General features: G+C 46.8%; 1 protein-coding gene across 1 annotated transcript in view; it reads left to right on the forward strand.

The window, feature by feature from the left end:
* The window catches only part of LOC126484824 (uncharacterized), a 134,819-nt gene extending 120,039 nt beyond the window's left edge, over nt 1-14,780 (forward strand). The window contains exon 10 of the mRNA XM_050108420.1: nt 14,330-14,780. Coding sequence (XP_049964377.1) covers nt 14,330-14,780 — 451 coding nt within the window. The remainder of the gene's footprint in view (nt 1-14,329) is intronic.
* The last annotated feature ends 1,352 nt before the right edge of the window (nt 14,781-16,132 follow it).

Below are 16,132 nucleotides of genomic sequence, written 5' to 3' on the forward strand. Positions count from 1 at the left end.
CTTTACGCGGCCAAAAACCTGACAGAAATCCATCGCGCCTTAAGTGAAGTTTGTGGTCAGTTTAGTACAGTTGCACGTTGGGTTAATCGTTTCCCTTGTGGTCGTATGAGCATAGACGGTAATTCCAAACTCAGAAGGCTGCAAACGGCAACACATGAACGGAGTGTGAAACTATGGCAGACACTCTTGAAGAAGATCACAATGCGATTGGCGAGGAACTCTCTGAAGCCACGGGAATTCCCGCAAGACCAGTATGCCGTATTCTGACAAATGACTTGAAGAAGAGAAAAATTTCTGCGAGATGGATCCCACATTGACTGCTGAAGAGAAGTAGAAACGCCTGGACATTGTAACCTCGCTCAAACAAGGAGTCGACCGTGAAGGTCAAGGATTCTTGTGTCGAACTGTCGCTATTCATGAAATGTAGATTAGAGACTTGTAGCCGGAGTTGAAATCAAAGTCCAATGAGGGGAGAGCTTCAGATTCTTCACGTCCAAAGAACTATCGTCGCGTTCAATCATAGCTCAAGGAAATGATGATTTTTGCTTACGACCACCAAGAAATCATCATGAGAGATAGAGCCCCACAGCAGTGTATTGTCGTAACGTCCTGTGGAACATGCGCAGAAAAATGTGCAAAACCGGACCTCAGTTGCTCGAGGTTGGGCCACTCATTCTCCACGACAATGCTCGCCCGCTTGTTGGCAATGTTGTAGCCCAAAAACTGCGCGGATACAAATGTGAAGTACAGCCCCATCCTCTCTACGGCCCAGACAAGAGTCCATCAGACTTCAACTTGTTCCCGAAGTTGAAAAAGACCTTTGCGTGAACATCATTACTTTTCTCTGGAACTGCTTTCTACCACCGTTACCCGAGCCATTCGACAGACGAATGGAAGTGGTGTCCTGGATGGAATAATAGAGCTTCCGTGAAGTTGGGATTCAGTCATAGAGAAGCAGGGATACTATATTTTAGACTTTAAAAAGGTATTGCAGATTAAACGTGTAAGTAAAAAAACTTAATTTGCATTATTTATGAAATTTCTCTCCTAGTTTCTGTGGCCACAACGCCTATGTAAATGTTTTCACTCACTCTCTAGGTTTGAGTGGTTTCACTTACTGGAAGAGAACCGTCTGACACAAGTTTCTGTCAATTAAGGCAGTTATGTGAATGTTTTCAATGTCTCCAGATTTGAGTGACTTGATTTACATGCTTTTTAGTCTGGCTATACATGTATCACAGGTAGGACTGCGAACTTTTTACAGATAAATAATGCACGAAAGACGTTCAATAAGTAATGCAACACATTTCTTTCCATCAGCCAATTTCAGTTGACAAAATCTGTGATCGAATATCGCGGAATATTCTCACTTCAGCCCCAATAGTTTCAAAAAGTTGCAACAGGCTGCGGTGCTATATGTGGCCTTCAGAAAGCGTCTTTAACGGAAGTACGTTCCAAGCAGAGAGCTGTGATAGATTTTCTTTTGGCGGAAAACCAAAGAACCCCAGATATTCATAGGCACTTGCAGAAGGTCTACGGAGACCTGGCAGAGAAAAAATCACGGTGAGTCGTTGTACGAGGCGTCTGTCATCATCACAAAGAGGTCGCGAAAACCTATCTGATCTGCCGCCGTGCTGCCGGCCGCGCATAGCTGTGAAGGCCGGTTCCCACTAGGGCTGCCGCGCGTCAAAACCGCGCGTCAGCGGCGTGGTTGCCATGGAAATGGCGTCAGCGGCAAGGCGCGGCGGGCTCTGCGTCGCGGTTTGACCATGTCGAACCGCTTCCGCTTCCGCTGCCGCGTGCCGCGCTCCAGGTGCGCGCCGCCAATCACAGAACGCGCTGAGCGTGACGTCAGGTACGGACCCCCGGGCCACAGGAACTTTCGCCGAGCCGCTGGCGCGGACGCGGCGGCAGCTATGAAATACTTATCATCCGATTCCAAGGAAACTATTCGGTAGAAAAATTTGATTCTTGGTCATGTTACAGCCTGATATCTTCTCTCGATAAAGGACCGAATTTCTTTTCGTTATTCGTCGTGGTTACTTGCTGTATCGCATTTACGTAAACCTTTACACGAAATTTGAATGAGTGTGCAGAGGTAAAAACGCATTGCGTGGACTTTGCGTACAGTTCATTTTAGGTAATACATTATTGCGTATGAAATTTAGTCAACATATCGAAATTGTTTTTGAAGCTGAGAGCACAACGATAGCTATCACCGTTCTCGAGATATTGGGTGATATGTCGGCGGACGGGCTGTGCGGTGACCACGCGCGGGTCGCTCGCGACGCGACCGATACTTTCGTCCTGCTCGTCGTAAACCATGTGGTTGTATCAGCTGCAAATTTCGTAAACGGTTCAAGAAATCGAAACGTGTTTTTTTGCAAACTATAACTTGTAAAAAGTCATGTATTTCGTCACATGATAAATATCCAAAATCTGTTTATCTACCGAGTTATGAAAGAAACTACACTTTTTCGGAAGGGATAGATGAATTTTTTTAAACGGCATTTAATAGCATGTGGAATGAGAAGTTAAACCGAACTAATTTGCTGGTATGTCATAAGATGTAATTTGCTAAGTATCCACAGCTATTGATTATTTCCTTTGGAAGTAGCAAAGTTTTTTTTTCTATATCCAGTGTACTTTATTGGTTCAAGACGCGTTTTGCCTTTTACTTTAAGGCATCTTCGGTGGAATCTAGAATGATTCAGTTTTGTTTTGATATGTGATGCTTGCAGATTATAAAACAGTTCACTTTTTTTTGTTTTTACGTGAATAACTGATTACTTACAGTGAATCGAGTTTTTGGCGGACATCTGCGTTTCTCCTCATCTGGTCACATGCTGGAGGTTGAACTAAAACTTAGTTTGTGGAACATAAGCACATTTTCATGTTCACTTTTTTTTATTCTGTCACTAGCTGTAGACATTTTACCAAAAACACTGAATTGAAGTCGTAACTAGTGTGTTCACCTTATGTCCCTTCCTGTTTGGTTTGTTTATGTACATGTTGCCAACCTAAAGAATTATATGCTGAAAATTAATGTTTGTTTATTTCTGTTCTCCTTATATCTGTATGTGTGTGTGTCTAGCCAATGATAGTTATAGAAAGTTGAAAGTGAATGCAGTAGTTGTCAGACAGTGGTTGAAAGATTTGGTGTTCAGCTGATTTCAGTTTTGGTTTAAATGTTTTGTGGAGGAGTGCATGGAAGATTAAATTCGCTGCTTACATTAATAGATAAAATAGTAGAATAGCATTTCAACAGATGATTATTATCAGAATACTATCACCCAACCCCTTTGTCCCCATTCGTTGACGCCTCATAATGTGTCCTGTCAACTTACCCCTCTTATAGTCAAAGTTGTGCCGTAATTTCCTCTGCCTCCTCTATTTAATTCCGTTCCTTTTCTTTAGTACACGATCCTCATATCTAATCTTCAGCATTCTTATTGATCACCACGTTTTTAAAGTGTCCATTGTCTTCTTGACAGAACTGTTCATCGCCCACATTTCACTTACATACAAGGCCGCACTCCACACAAATACCTTTGTAAAATAGTACCGAATCATTAGAATTTATATTTGATGTGAACAAATTTTCTTTTTCAGAATGCTTTTCTTGCTATTCACTGACTTCATTTTATATCCTCTCTACTTCTGCCTTCTCAATTACTGCTTCCCTTTCAAGTCATTGAAGTCTTAGAAATGCAGTTTGGTTTCGGTACAAGTTGTAGATAATCTTGTGGCATCGATGACATCTCCAGAACTTCAAAGAATGTTTTAATGAAGATTGTCAAAATCTCTCTCTTAACATGCAAATGCTATAAACACAATTTCGCAGTTCTTCAGTGTGTCTACTTAGCTAAGTGGTAGGATCAGTATTGACTTGTGTGTTCAGACATCTCACAGGAATCTAACATCGTGCTTATGTTAGTTTGTACAACCCCTCCCTCTCTCCTCTCTGCATATTCCTTCCACTTTCTAGCCTTCTCTTATTTGCTTAGTTCTGACTTGCCAAATGAGTTCTTGACAGTTGCTTCTCCTTTGAGCAAAGTTTTCTTTGTTCTTTCTCATTTTCATTCCCTTATGTTTTACAAGTGCAAAATCGTGTTGCAATTTTGGACTTTCTGTCAACGTCATGTTTAGACATTTCTATTTCCTATGGCCTACTTTATTTGCTGCATTTTTATATTTTTCCCTCATATCAAATTTAATATATCACGTTTTATCTAACGATTTCTACTGTACCTTCTTCCCGTTCACATACTCTGCTGCATTCACCACTTCTTCTCTCAAAGATATCCATTCGTATTCTAGCGGATTCCTTCCTCTGTTTCAGTCAGTCGTTGCATTACGGTAACTTTAAGATTATCGAATAACTGTGGGTCTTGACTTATTCAAGTTCCATTTCCTTAATTTGCCACTGTTGACTGTCTCTTTAGTTGTAAACCGCAGCTCGTAACCAATAAATTATTGTAGGTTTGCGTCTGCACCAGGAAATGTCTTATAATTTAAAATCTGGTTTCGAAAACTTTATTCCAAATATGTATTATTCTTTCATGATTCTTAAGCAAGGTGCTGGCGATGATTACATTATGCTCTGCGCGAAATTCTATCTGGTGGCTTCCACTTTCATCCCTTCCCCCCAAGCCTTTGTGTTCTTACTGTTTTCCTGTACCTGCTACCGTATAACATTTTAAATTTTTGTCTCCCTTAATTATCTGAATAATCTCTTTTGTCGTACATTGTTTCAATGTGTTAGGAGATAGTGAACAAACATGAACGGTAGTCATCAAATCTGTTTATGGTGTAATGAGAGAACGTGAATAATGAAATATGTGAAAGAGTACATTGTACAGAAATTGAAAACATCGTATGTCTTCACCCAACTTCGACTGTCCTTCATGTAGGTGTAACATATAGTTAATCAAACGCACCGGGCGTTTCGGTGGGCCCCGCCCCGTACCTCAGTGGCTGTCCGTCATTGGCTACCGCTAACGTCTGCCGCTTCCAGGTGGGAACGCCAATTCCACGAGCCGCCGCGTCAAAGCGGAAAACGCTTGCCGCTGCCGTTGCCGCACGCCGCGCTGCCGCGCTCTAGTGGGAACCGGCCTTGACTCCTGCAACGTTGGATCGTGTGAACGCTCTCATTCGAGATGATCAACAGGTCACAATCAAACTGCTTGCTGCCCAACTGGACATCTCTGATGCTAGTGCTGATACTCATCCACCGGTTGCGATACTCAAAGGTGTGTACCCGCGTGGTTCCTCTCCACCTAACAGGAGACCATAAAGAGCAACGAAAGACCATTTGTGTGGAGCTGCTTGCTCTTTACGAGACTAATCATGACTATTTTTTGTCGAGCACCATCACAGGTGATGAAATGTGTGTTTTTCGGTTGGAACTGGAAACAAAACGGCGATCCATGGAGTGGCGCCACACGGCCTTTCTTCCAAAGAAAAAGTTCAAAGCCACACCCCCAGCTGGTAAAGTTATGGCTATGGTCTTCTCGGTCTCTGAAGAGATTATTCTGTTTGATGTCCTTTCTCATGATGCAATGATCAACTCGGAAGTGTATTGTGGTACCCTGACTTAAATAGTGGGGCACAATACGGTTTCCCCAAAAGAATGGGGAATAATATGCATGGTGCATTGGAATCCAGAAAAAAAGTGTTGCATTATTTACTGAATGCCCCTCATATATTACTCATATTTCAAGGAGAGGTGGGATTTAATACGTATTTTTGGGTGGCTTAAAAGGTTGACACCTGGTGTTTCATTATAAATTTTCATTTAAGTAAATGAACAATTACTTTTTTATTTAAATTTATTGGCGCTCTGTCTCTGCTGGTTTGCAGCCCTCATCGATAATTCTGTTCTGCCCCCCTGCGGGTTCGGGGGTAAGAATAGGCCCGCGGTATTCCTGCCTGTCGTAAGAGGCGACTAAAAGGAGTCTCAAATGTTTTGGCCTTAATGTGATGGTCCCCCTTGGGGTTTGACCTCCATTTTTCAAAATTCTACAGAAGTACGAGCCTTTTGGGGAAGGACACCTTACATGGTGTACCACTGGTCCTAAGTGCACTAAGACCTTGGCACTCAGCACTGCACCGGCGTTGTCACCATACCCATTATTCCTCAAATTGGGCCTAAATGCCTGATGGGTTGTCCAAGTTACGCCCATAGTGCATCTCCATCTGCACCAGCGATCATGATGGACTTTCCATGGCACCAGAAATCCAGCACGGTAGCCAGCCCGTTGTGGTGGGGTCGTCATGTACCCTCTAGGTTGTAGCCCCCTGACAACACAGGGATCGTACTGCCGATACCTGAGCTGCACCCTCCCCACGTTGGCCAAGGAGCAGATGCCCGTCTCCTTGGGGCATCAGGACTCCCGGCAATGGTCACCCTGCCAGGTGGCCCTTGCTGCGGCTGGGTGGCGCCCGTGGGGAGAGCCCCTGGTCGGAGTGGGTGGTATCGGGGCGGACGTTTCGCACATGAAACGTCAACACGTATCAGGTCGCTCTGCGGCCGAGTCTTCCAAAAGAAAAGGTACCGTTTCTAGTTCTGGTTCTCCTGCCCTTTCCCCCTTGGCCACTCCATGGGAGGAGGGACAGGCCCGCCGGCTTGGGGCGAAGTACTTCCCCCGCTATTTGGTCTGTTCTCGAACAGATGGGGGGACGTTCGCCACCTCCAAGCCCATGTTCTTTGTTCAGCACATTGAGGACGTCTTCGGGGAAATCGAGGCTCTCAGCAAGATGCGATCAGGGTCCGTTCTTATCAAGACCACCTCTGCCACACAATCGGCGGCACTCCAGGCGTGCGACCGCCTAGGGGACATCCCAGTCTCCATTGTCCCACATCTGGCACTAAATAGGACGCAGGGGGTTATTTTTCATCGTGACCTCCTGCTACAATCTGATGAGGAGCTCAGGGCCAACCTGGAGCGCCGCGGCGTGCATTTCGTCCGGCGAGTCCAGCGCGGCCCCAAAGACCGTCGCATCGACACCGGGGCCTTTATCCTCGCCTTCGAGGGGGACGTTCTCCCGGAGAAGGTAAAGGTGATGTGCTACCGGTGCGACGTGCGACCTTACGTCCCGCCTCCTATGCGCTGTTTTAGGTGTTTGCGCTTTGGGCACATGTCGTCCCGGTGTGAGGCTGAGCCCCTTTGTGGCGACTGTGGACGTCCTCTTCGTGAGGAACATACTTGCACCCCACCACCTCGGTGCCCTAATTGTCCTGGCGTCCACTCGCCTAGGTCCCCAGACTGCCCCGCCTATCAGAAGGAGAAAAAGATACAAGAAATCAAAACTTTGGATCGGCTCTCTTATTCTGAGGCCAGGAAGAAGTATGACCGCCTTCATCCCGTGTCACTGGCCACTTCGTTTGCCTCAGTTGTGTCCACTCCTTCCGCTGTATCCTCACCTCTATCCTGTCCCCCCTCCGCCTCCTCTGCCCATCAGGGGGCTCTGCCTCCGCCTCCCAAATCCCTCCCTTCCAACTCCTCCTCCCCCACGGCCCCCACCCCTCCTGCCCCAGGGGCCACCCTTCCTCCTCCTCCTCCCCCCACGCCACCTGAGAAGCGATCCTCTTCTCAGGCGTCCATCGGGGAAACGTTCCGGACCCCAGCTTCCGAGGTCCGGCGTTCCAAAACGGACCCCGCGCGTGAGGACCTTCTTCGGGTCCAGCCCACCATCCCTGTGCCTCCTCGGCCTTCCAAGAAGGCCTCCAAGAAGAAGTCTCTATCCCCCTCTCCACCCCGGCGCGTTTCATCTGACGCTTCATCCGTGAGTCGCTGCTCCCGGCCGTCCTCAGTTTCGCCGGGACGCTCTGCTGCCAGGCGTTCCGCCGGCCTTTTGTCGGCAAATGATGCGGCCCCTCCTACACAATCAGGGACAGCGGCCGCAGCTGGCGACGAGTCGATGGAACCGGATCCGCCTGCCGTCAGTTGTAGCGTTGTTGCCTCGCAACCTGGCCCTCTGCGGCCATCGAGGTGACCAGCTCTTCCCCGTCTCGTTCCCCCAACTTTTTGACTAGCAATGGCGTTGTTTCATTGGAACATAAGAGGTATTCGATCTAATCGGGAGGAATTACAACTGCTCCTCCGCCTGCACTGTCCGCTCGTCCTTGGTCTCCAGGAAACCAAGTTGCGCCCGACTGACCGTATTGCCTTTTCCCACTATACCTCGGAGCGGTATGACCTCGCCCCTGTGGACGGTATCCCAGCTCATGGTGGGGTCATGTTGCTCGTTTGGGACGATGTCTATTACCATCCCATCCCATTGACCACCCCACTCCAAGCAATAGCTATCCGCATTACTCTTTCTGCTTTTACTTTTTCAGTTTGTACCGTCTACACTCCACCGTCATCTGCTGTTAGTCGGGCTGACATGATGCACCTGATCGATCAGCTTCCCCCGCCGTTCTTATTGTTTGGCGACTTCAATGCCCATCATCCCCTTTGGGGCTCTCCTGCATCCTGTCAAAGAGGCTCACTCTTGGCGGATGTCTTCAACCATCTCAATCTTGTCTGCCTCAATACCGGCGCCCCGACTTTCCTCTCGGACTCTACTCATACCTACTCCCACTTGGATCTCTTGATCTGTTCTACCACTCTTACCCATCGGTTCGAGTGGTATGTCCTTTCTGACACCTATTCGAGCGACCACTTCCCCTGTGTCGTTCGTCTCCTGCACCACACCCCATCCCCACGTCCTTCGCGCTGGAACATACTGAAAGCTGACTGGGGACTTTACTCCTCCCTGGCGACCTTTCCGGACCACGATTTTCCCAGTTGTGACAGTCAGGTCGAATACCTCACGGCTGTTATTATCCATGCTGCCGAACGTTCCATTCCTCGTACTACCTCTTCTTCATGTCGCGTTTACGTCCCCTGGTGGAACGAGGCTTGTAGGGACGCTATCCGTGCTCGACGACGTGCTTTACGCACCTTTCGCCGCCATCCTACGTTGGCGAATTGTATTGAATACAAACGACTCCGAGCGCAACGCCGTAGAGTCATCAAAGACAGCAAAAAAGCTTGCTGGGCCTCTTTCACGAGCTCCTTTACCAGTTTTACTCCCTCTTCCGTTGTTTGGGGTAGCCTGCGCCGGCTGTCGGGCATTAAGGCCCACTCCTCAGTACCTGGCCTGACCTCAGGTAATGAGGTCCTTGTTGATCCTGTGGCTGTCTCCAACGCCTTTGGCCGCTTTTTCGCGGAGGTTTCAAGCTCCGCCCATTACCATCCTGCCTTCCTTCCCAGGAAAGAGGCAGACGAGGCTCGGCGACCTTCCTTCCACTCGCTGAATCTGGAAACTTACAATGCCCCCTTTACTATGCGGGAACTCGAACGTGCGCTTGCACTGTCCCGGTCCTCTGCTCCGGGGCCAGATGCCATTCACGTTCAGATGCTGGCACACCTTTCTCCGGCGGGCAAAAGCTTCCTTCTTCGTACCTACAATCGCATCTGGACCGAAGGTCAGGTCCCCATGCGTTGGCGTGACGCCGTTGTTGTTCCTATACCCAAACCCGGGAAGGATAGACACCTTCCTTCTAGTTACCGCCCCATTTCTCTTACAAGCTGTGTCTGTAAGGTGATGGAGCGCATGGTTAATGCTCGGTTAGTTTGGATTCTTGAATCTCGACGACTACTTACTAATGTCCAATGCGGCTTTCGTCGCCGCCGCTCCGCTGTTGACCACCTTGTGACCTTGTCGACATTCATCATGAACAACTTTTTGCGAAGGCGCCAAACGGTAGCCGTGTTCTTCGACTTGGAGAAGGCTTATGATACCTGTTGGAGAGGAGGTATCCTCCGCACTATGCACAAGTGGGGCCTACGCGGTCGTCTGCCCCTTTTTATTGATTCCTTTTTAACGGATCGAAAGTTTAGGGTACGTGTGGGTTCCGTATTGTCCGACGTCTTCCTCCAGGAGAACGGAGTGCCTCAGGGGTCCGTCTTGAGCGTAGCCCTTTTTGCCATCGCGATCAATCCAATTATGGATTGCATTCCACCTAATGTCTCAGGCTCTCTCTTTGTCGATGACTTCGCGATCTACTGCAGTGCCCAGAGAACATGCCTCCTGGAGCGCTGCCTCCAGCGTTGTCTAGACAGCCTCTACTCATGGAGCGTGGCAAATGGCTTCCGGTTCTCTGAAGAGAAGACGGTTTGTATCAACTTTTGGCGATATAAAGCGTTCCTTCCGCCATCCTTACATCTCGGTCCCGTTGTTCTCCCATTCGTGGACACAACTAAGTTTCTAGGGCTCACGTTGGACCGGAAACTGTGTTGGTCTCCACATGTCACTTATTTGGCGGCCCGTTGTACACATTCCGTTAATGTCCTCAGAGTTCTTAGCGGTTCATCTTGGGGAGCGGATTGCACTGTCCTGCTTCGCTTGTATTGGTCCATAGTCCGATCGAAGCTGGTTTATGGGAGCTTCGTCTACTCGTCCGCTCGGCCATCCCTCTTACGCCGGCTCAACTCCATCCACCATCGGGGGATACGTCTTGCGACCGGAGCCTTCTACACTAGTCCTGTCGAGAGTCTTTACGCTGAAGCTGCCGAGTTACCATTGACCTACTGGCGCGACATACTGCTGTGTCGGTATGCCTGCCGGCTGTTGTCTATGCCCGAACACCCCTCTTACAAGTCCTTCTTCGCCAATTCTCTCGACCGTCAGTACGGGTTGTATGTGTCTGCCCTGCTGCCCCCCGGAGTCCGCTTCCGTCGCCTGCTTCGACAATTGGATTTTGCCCTCCCTACCACCTTCAGAGAGGGTGAGAGCCCGACACCACCTTGGCTCCAGGCTCCGGTTCGTATTTATCTCGACCTCAGCTCACTCCCGAAGGAGGGTACTCCGGCTGCAGTGTATTGCTCACGGTTTGTCGAACTTCGTGCTCGACTTGCTGGTCACACCTTTATTTACACCGATGGCTCCAAAACTGATGATGGTGTCGGCTGTGCCTTTGTCGTCGGGACCGCCACCTTTAAATACCGGCTCCTTGACCAATGTTCCAGCTTTACGGCCGAGCTTTTTGCTCTCCATCAGGCCAGTCAGTATGCCCGCCGCCACCGCCATTCATCGTATGTACTCTGCACTGACTCACTCAGTGCTCTTCAGAGCCTTGGGGCTCCCTATCCGGTCCATCCCTTGATTCAACGAATACAGCAGTCCCTCCATTCTTTCGCTGATAATGGCGGTTCTGTCAGCTTTCTGTGGGTCCCCGGACATGTAGGAGTGCCTGGGAATGAGGCTGCGGATGCTGCAGCCAAGGCTGCAGTCCTCCAGCCTCGGCCAGCCTCCCATTGTGTCCCGTCATCTGACGTTTGTGGGGATGTATGTAAGAGGCTTGTGTCCTTGTGGTGGGATGCTTGGTCATCCCTCCAAGGAAACAAGCTCCAGGCAGTAAAACCGCTCCCAACTGCTTGGACAACTTCCTCCCGACCATCTCGGCGCGAGGAGGTCCTTCTGACCAGGTTGCGGATTGGGCATTGCCGGTTTAGCCACCGCTACCTGCTCTCTGGTGACCCAGCCCCGCAGTGCCCTTGTGGTCAGGCATTAACGGTGCGCCATGTTTTATTGTCGTGTCCCCGTTTTAGTCAATTTCGTGTTGTCCTGTCCCTGCCATCTACCTTACCGGATGTTCTAGCTGATGACGCTCGAGCAGCTGCTCGTCTTCTGCGTTTTATAACTTTAACTGGCTTGACCAAAGACATTTAACCTTTTTACTTATTTCATCTGCATCTTTGTCAGGTCCTTTTGATGTCCCCCCATCCCCTTGAGTTTTAGCAGGTTCCTTGTGCTCTAACACCAGTGACTGGGCGCTAATGACCTCAGCAGTTGAGCGCCCTTAAACCCTACCAAAAGAAAAAAAAAAAAAAATTCTGTTCTGCTAAATGCAGAGGTGATGTGAAGAAAGCACATAGGATACGACTTTGTTGTGTCTTTATCACTTTCTTTTTAAGCAAATACTGTAACTTGTAGGGCCTTTTTTTTTGAAAAATAATTGTAACCATCCATTGATTTCCTTTGGATTTATCTAACCACAGGACTAACAACTCATTTTAAGTTACACAGAAGGCTTGTAATATGTATTTATTTTAGTTGATTGTACTTCCAATGTCAGATTAGTTTAAAAGTGCTCGTTTGGAACATACAATATGTCCAAATATACATAGGTTCATATACTGTTTCAATCTGGCAAAGTTAATAACAAGCAACAATGCACATAACTTGAACAATGAAAATTTTATATAAACCTCAAACATAAAGTCCATACTTGAATATATAGGCCATCCAAAATTTCTATCCACTTTTTGATCTAAGAACTGAATAACACATTTTCTCCTTGACTAGAATTTTTAAAAACAGAAATAAAAACACTAGCACAAGTGTAGGTTACGGCATATTGAAATATTTCAAGAAATAGTTCAAAATGGTTCAAAGCACTATTCAACTTAACTTCTGAGGTCATCAGTCGCCTAGAACATAGAACTAATTAAACCTAACTAACCTAAGGACATCACACACATTCATGCCCGAGGCAGGATTCGAACCTGCGACCGTAGCGGTCGCTCGGTTCCAGACTGTAGCACCTAGAACCATATGGCCACTCCAACCGGCCCAAGAAATAGTCTTCAAATGGAAAGTATATTGTCATTTACAGATGACATTTACCCCCTGCAAACAAAATGGTTGATTCTAAATGAGTCTTACACAGATGGCAATAAATTCCACATCTATAGGTGTTCGTGAATATGAATAAACAAATGAAGAGAAAGCCAATAAAGAAGTAGCCATAAATTTACTTGAAGAAACAGCATTCTGTATTTACTGTGTGTCAAGTTTGACAAAGGAAACTTAGACACAGATTGGATTATGGTCACAGGTACTCCCAACCCAGAACAACATATGCCCTTCAGAATAATAGTTGTATTTTAGATTTCAGTTTTTAAAATTTTAACCATGTAATAGTACAGTATATTGCTTTATAAGGTGAAAGACACATAAAGATTTCCCATAAACGTAGGATATTTGTTATGGTTTTTTAATAAAAGAAAAATGTAAGGGCAATTTTTGCCTTTCCTTGTTGGTAGTAAGGTTAACGAACACAGCTTCGTTATATAAATCATACTTACAGGTACTGTATGTAACATTGAATTAACCTTGTGGATCGCTTTTTGTCCAGCTAAATGATTTCTCCAATTTACAGAACTGAATGCGCTGGAATGTATCAACTGTTTTCATTCAGTTGCTCCTACAGACTGGTTTCACTCAAGAGAGTGATTCAGCCAATATGTAAAACTACAAGTGAATTAGTCTATTGTTTTTCAACAATCTGCTGTATCGACTGATTTAATTCTGTTGTTCCCATCACAACTTCCATCTGATAACTGGTTTGATGCATTATACACTCTAGTCTATCCTGTGCAAGCCTCGAGCTGCATTTCTGTGGGAAATACAATGGCTCTACAAATAACTTACATGGGAAGTGTGTGAGCTCGGACGGCCAGAATGGCAGGAAATGTGCTTAGAATATAAATTGCTCGTCCTAAAAACAGAGTTATCAGTGGTATTCCTCATTTCAAAGCTTGCTTGATAATTTTATTCTTACCTGCCAGCAGTCTCCTACAAGAGAAACGAAATATCTGTAAGCAAAACGATTTTACAATACCTGTATACACTTTACACAAAGAAGGATGTAAATGGATGAAAAACGTTTTTTAATGAAAGTTGTTTCAAAGTCGACTGTATCAAAGAAGAAAAATACAGTTTTTCCGTGTTATTTGACACCTGGAAAAAAAATAAGCCACATAGGATGAAGTAAACGACCATAGGTAGTGCATTACAAACTTTGTTTGGTGTGGTTTTATGTACATATTTTCTTGAGCAACGAAACTTTGATGTTTTGTAATATTTGGAAAGTACTTTTTCTGTTCTTTCGCTCCAGTGTGGAGAATTTATTGTATGAGCTTTGTGAAAAACATGCACTTCGAATTTTCGTTTTGGTAATTAATAACCACTTATTATTGATAATTGCTTAATTCTGTAAGTATATTTTTATTTTGTGTAAGGTGAACAGCCCTCGTAACCTCACTTTCACCACTCAGGTGCCAAATTGCACAGCAGACAACACTTACAACGCATGCAGTTCTAGTGCTACCGTAAACAAAAACGATCACTCGTGAGAGACGAATCTTAGTACAGGTAAAACACGCCAGTGGCGCTGCAGTAGCCTCGCCAGTTATGAGTAGTCGACTAAGATAAGACAGTGGGTTTTGTGAAATCAGTATATCACATTAATAAAACTTCGGTCTTTGCGCAGTGTATGTGGCGACAGCGAGAGCGGATCTCCTTCACAGTCGCCGTCGCCACCACCACCACCACCCAGCAACCACGACAGACCGGAAACGCCGGAGGCTGTCGCCACTTCCGGTCGCATGCCCGAGCTGCCGCCGCCACCGGTGTTGCCTCACTCTCCCGGGCCGCCGCACGATCTGCATTCGCGCCGCGCGCGCCACGAACGGCGGATCCGCGAACTGCGCCCGGTGGTGGGGCAGTGCGCGCCGCACCTGGCTCTGGCGCTGCACGAGCCAGTGGAACTGCGGCTGTCGCCAGCGCTGCCACCGCCGCCCGGACTGGCGGCGCGACACCCGGAGCGCACGGCGCGCCTGCTGCAGCAGCCGGAGCGGCTGGCGAGAGCGCGACTGCTGTCGCCAAGCTCCGTGTCCGTGCTGAGCGCCCGTAGCGCCAGCAGCAGTGACACACGCAAGTAGCGTGCTCTCAGCACGTGAAATGTGCACACACAGTGACAAGGGCGCGCTAAATATCGGTCCATACACTGCGTTTGCTTCTGCAGTCTTAATTGCAAGGAAAAAATTAAGTAAAAATCACTGCAGTTTGCGTGTGCCCGTCAGACTGAGATTTTAAAACTGTTTTGTACCCTCACTTCAACTACACTATCAGAAGTGGAAATTGCTACACCATTAAGCACCAATCCTATATTTACCAAACTATTTGGAGACGTTTACACATAACAATTATTAAATTTTGATTCCATTCGAAACTGATGTTCATTGGGGACTTCTGTATGAGGTATGACCCTTACAGGCATGAATACACTCTTGTATTCATTTGGTATAGAGGCATGCAACATCTGAGTGATACATTGAAGATTTTCTAGCCATGCCTAAAATACATGCTGTGTCAGTTCATGAAGTCTGCTGGTTGAAGGCTAGTCTAGAAGTATATGTCTTTCCATCGGATCCCAGACATGCTCTGTGGGTGACACATCAGATAACAGGACTGCTAGTCAAGGATCTATAGTTTTATCAAGATGTTTGTGCTGTGAAATGCAGTTTGGAGTCTGCATTATTCTATTGGAATATCCCATTTGGAGCCCTGATCATGAAGGGTATGACACCAAGGTTTACCATTTTTTTTCTACCCACAGATTAGCATTCAGCTTCCCTTCAGTGATTACCAAATCTGCCCTGTTACCTGTATTCAGTAGCTATCCACACCACAATTCCAAGAGCTGGAGAATTATAGTTTTTGAGAATAGCTGATGTCTGAGAGCTTTCACCAAGTCTTTTACAGACTCGTTGGTGTCAATCAGACAAGTCTACGTTGTTTGTGGTATAGTGTTAACCGTAACTTACCCAAGGCAACTTGAGACCTCAACCCAGTTTACAGCAACCTGCTGGTGGCAGTTCATGGTGATACACTCCCTGTAATCTCTTCCGAGTTTCCAGATATTGTCATTTATTTATCAGACCTAATCAAGCAACCTTACGTTCTTCCTGTGGTGTATTTCCCCTAGGAGGACCTGTACCTACACTTCTTAACATACTGTTGTCCCAAGTTCATCTCATTTTCACTTATTCTGCAGTCATTGCGTTACACCCAGCTAAGTGTGTGATCTGTTGGATGATGCCCGATTGTCCTTCATTCCAACAATTCTACCTTTTCTCAGTGTCCAATACATCATTATAAGCTGTGCATGCCCATCCTCTGCACATACCGTGTTGCAGGCCCCCACCTGAAAAATTCCAGTAATGTCGAACACACTCAGTACCCATCATTACATCTACTACTTCTTGCCTGTAGAATACTTGCTTTAGAGCAC

This window comes from Schistocerca serialis, chromosome 6 (genome assembly GCF_023864345.2).
Source record: "Schistocerca serialis cubense isolate TAMUIC-IGC-003099 chromosome 6, iqSchSeri2.2, whole genome shotgun sequence".
In the NCBI taxonomy this organism is placed as follows: domain Eukaryota; kingdom Metazoa; phylum Arthropoda; class Insecta; order Orthoptera; family Acrididae; genus Schistocerca; species Schistocerca serialis.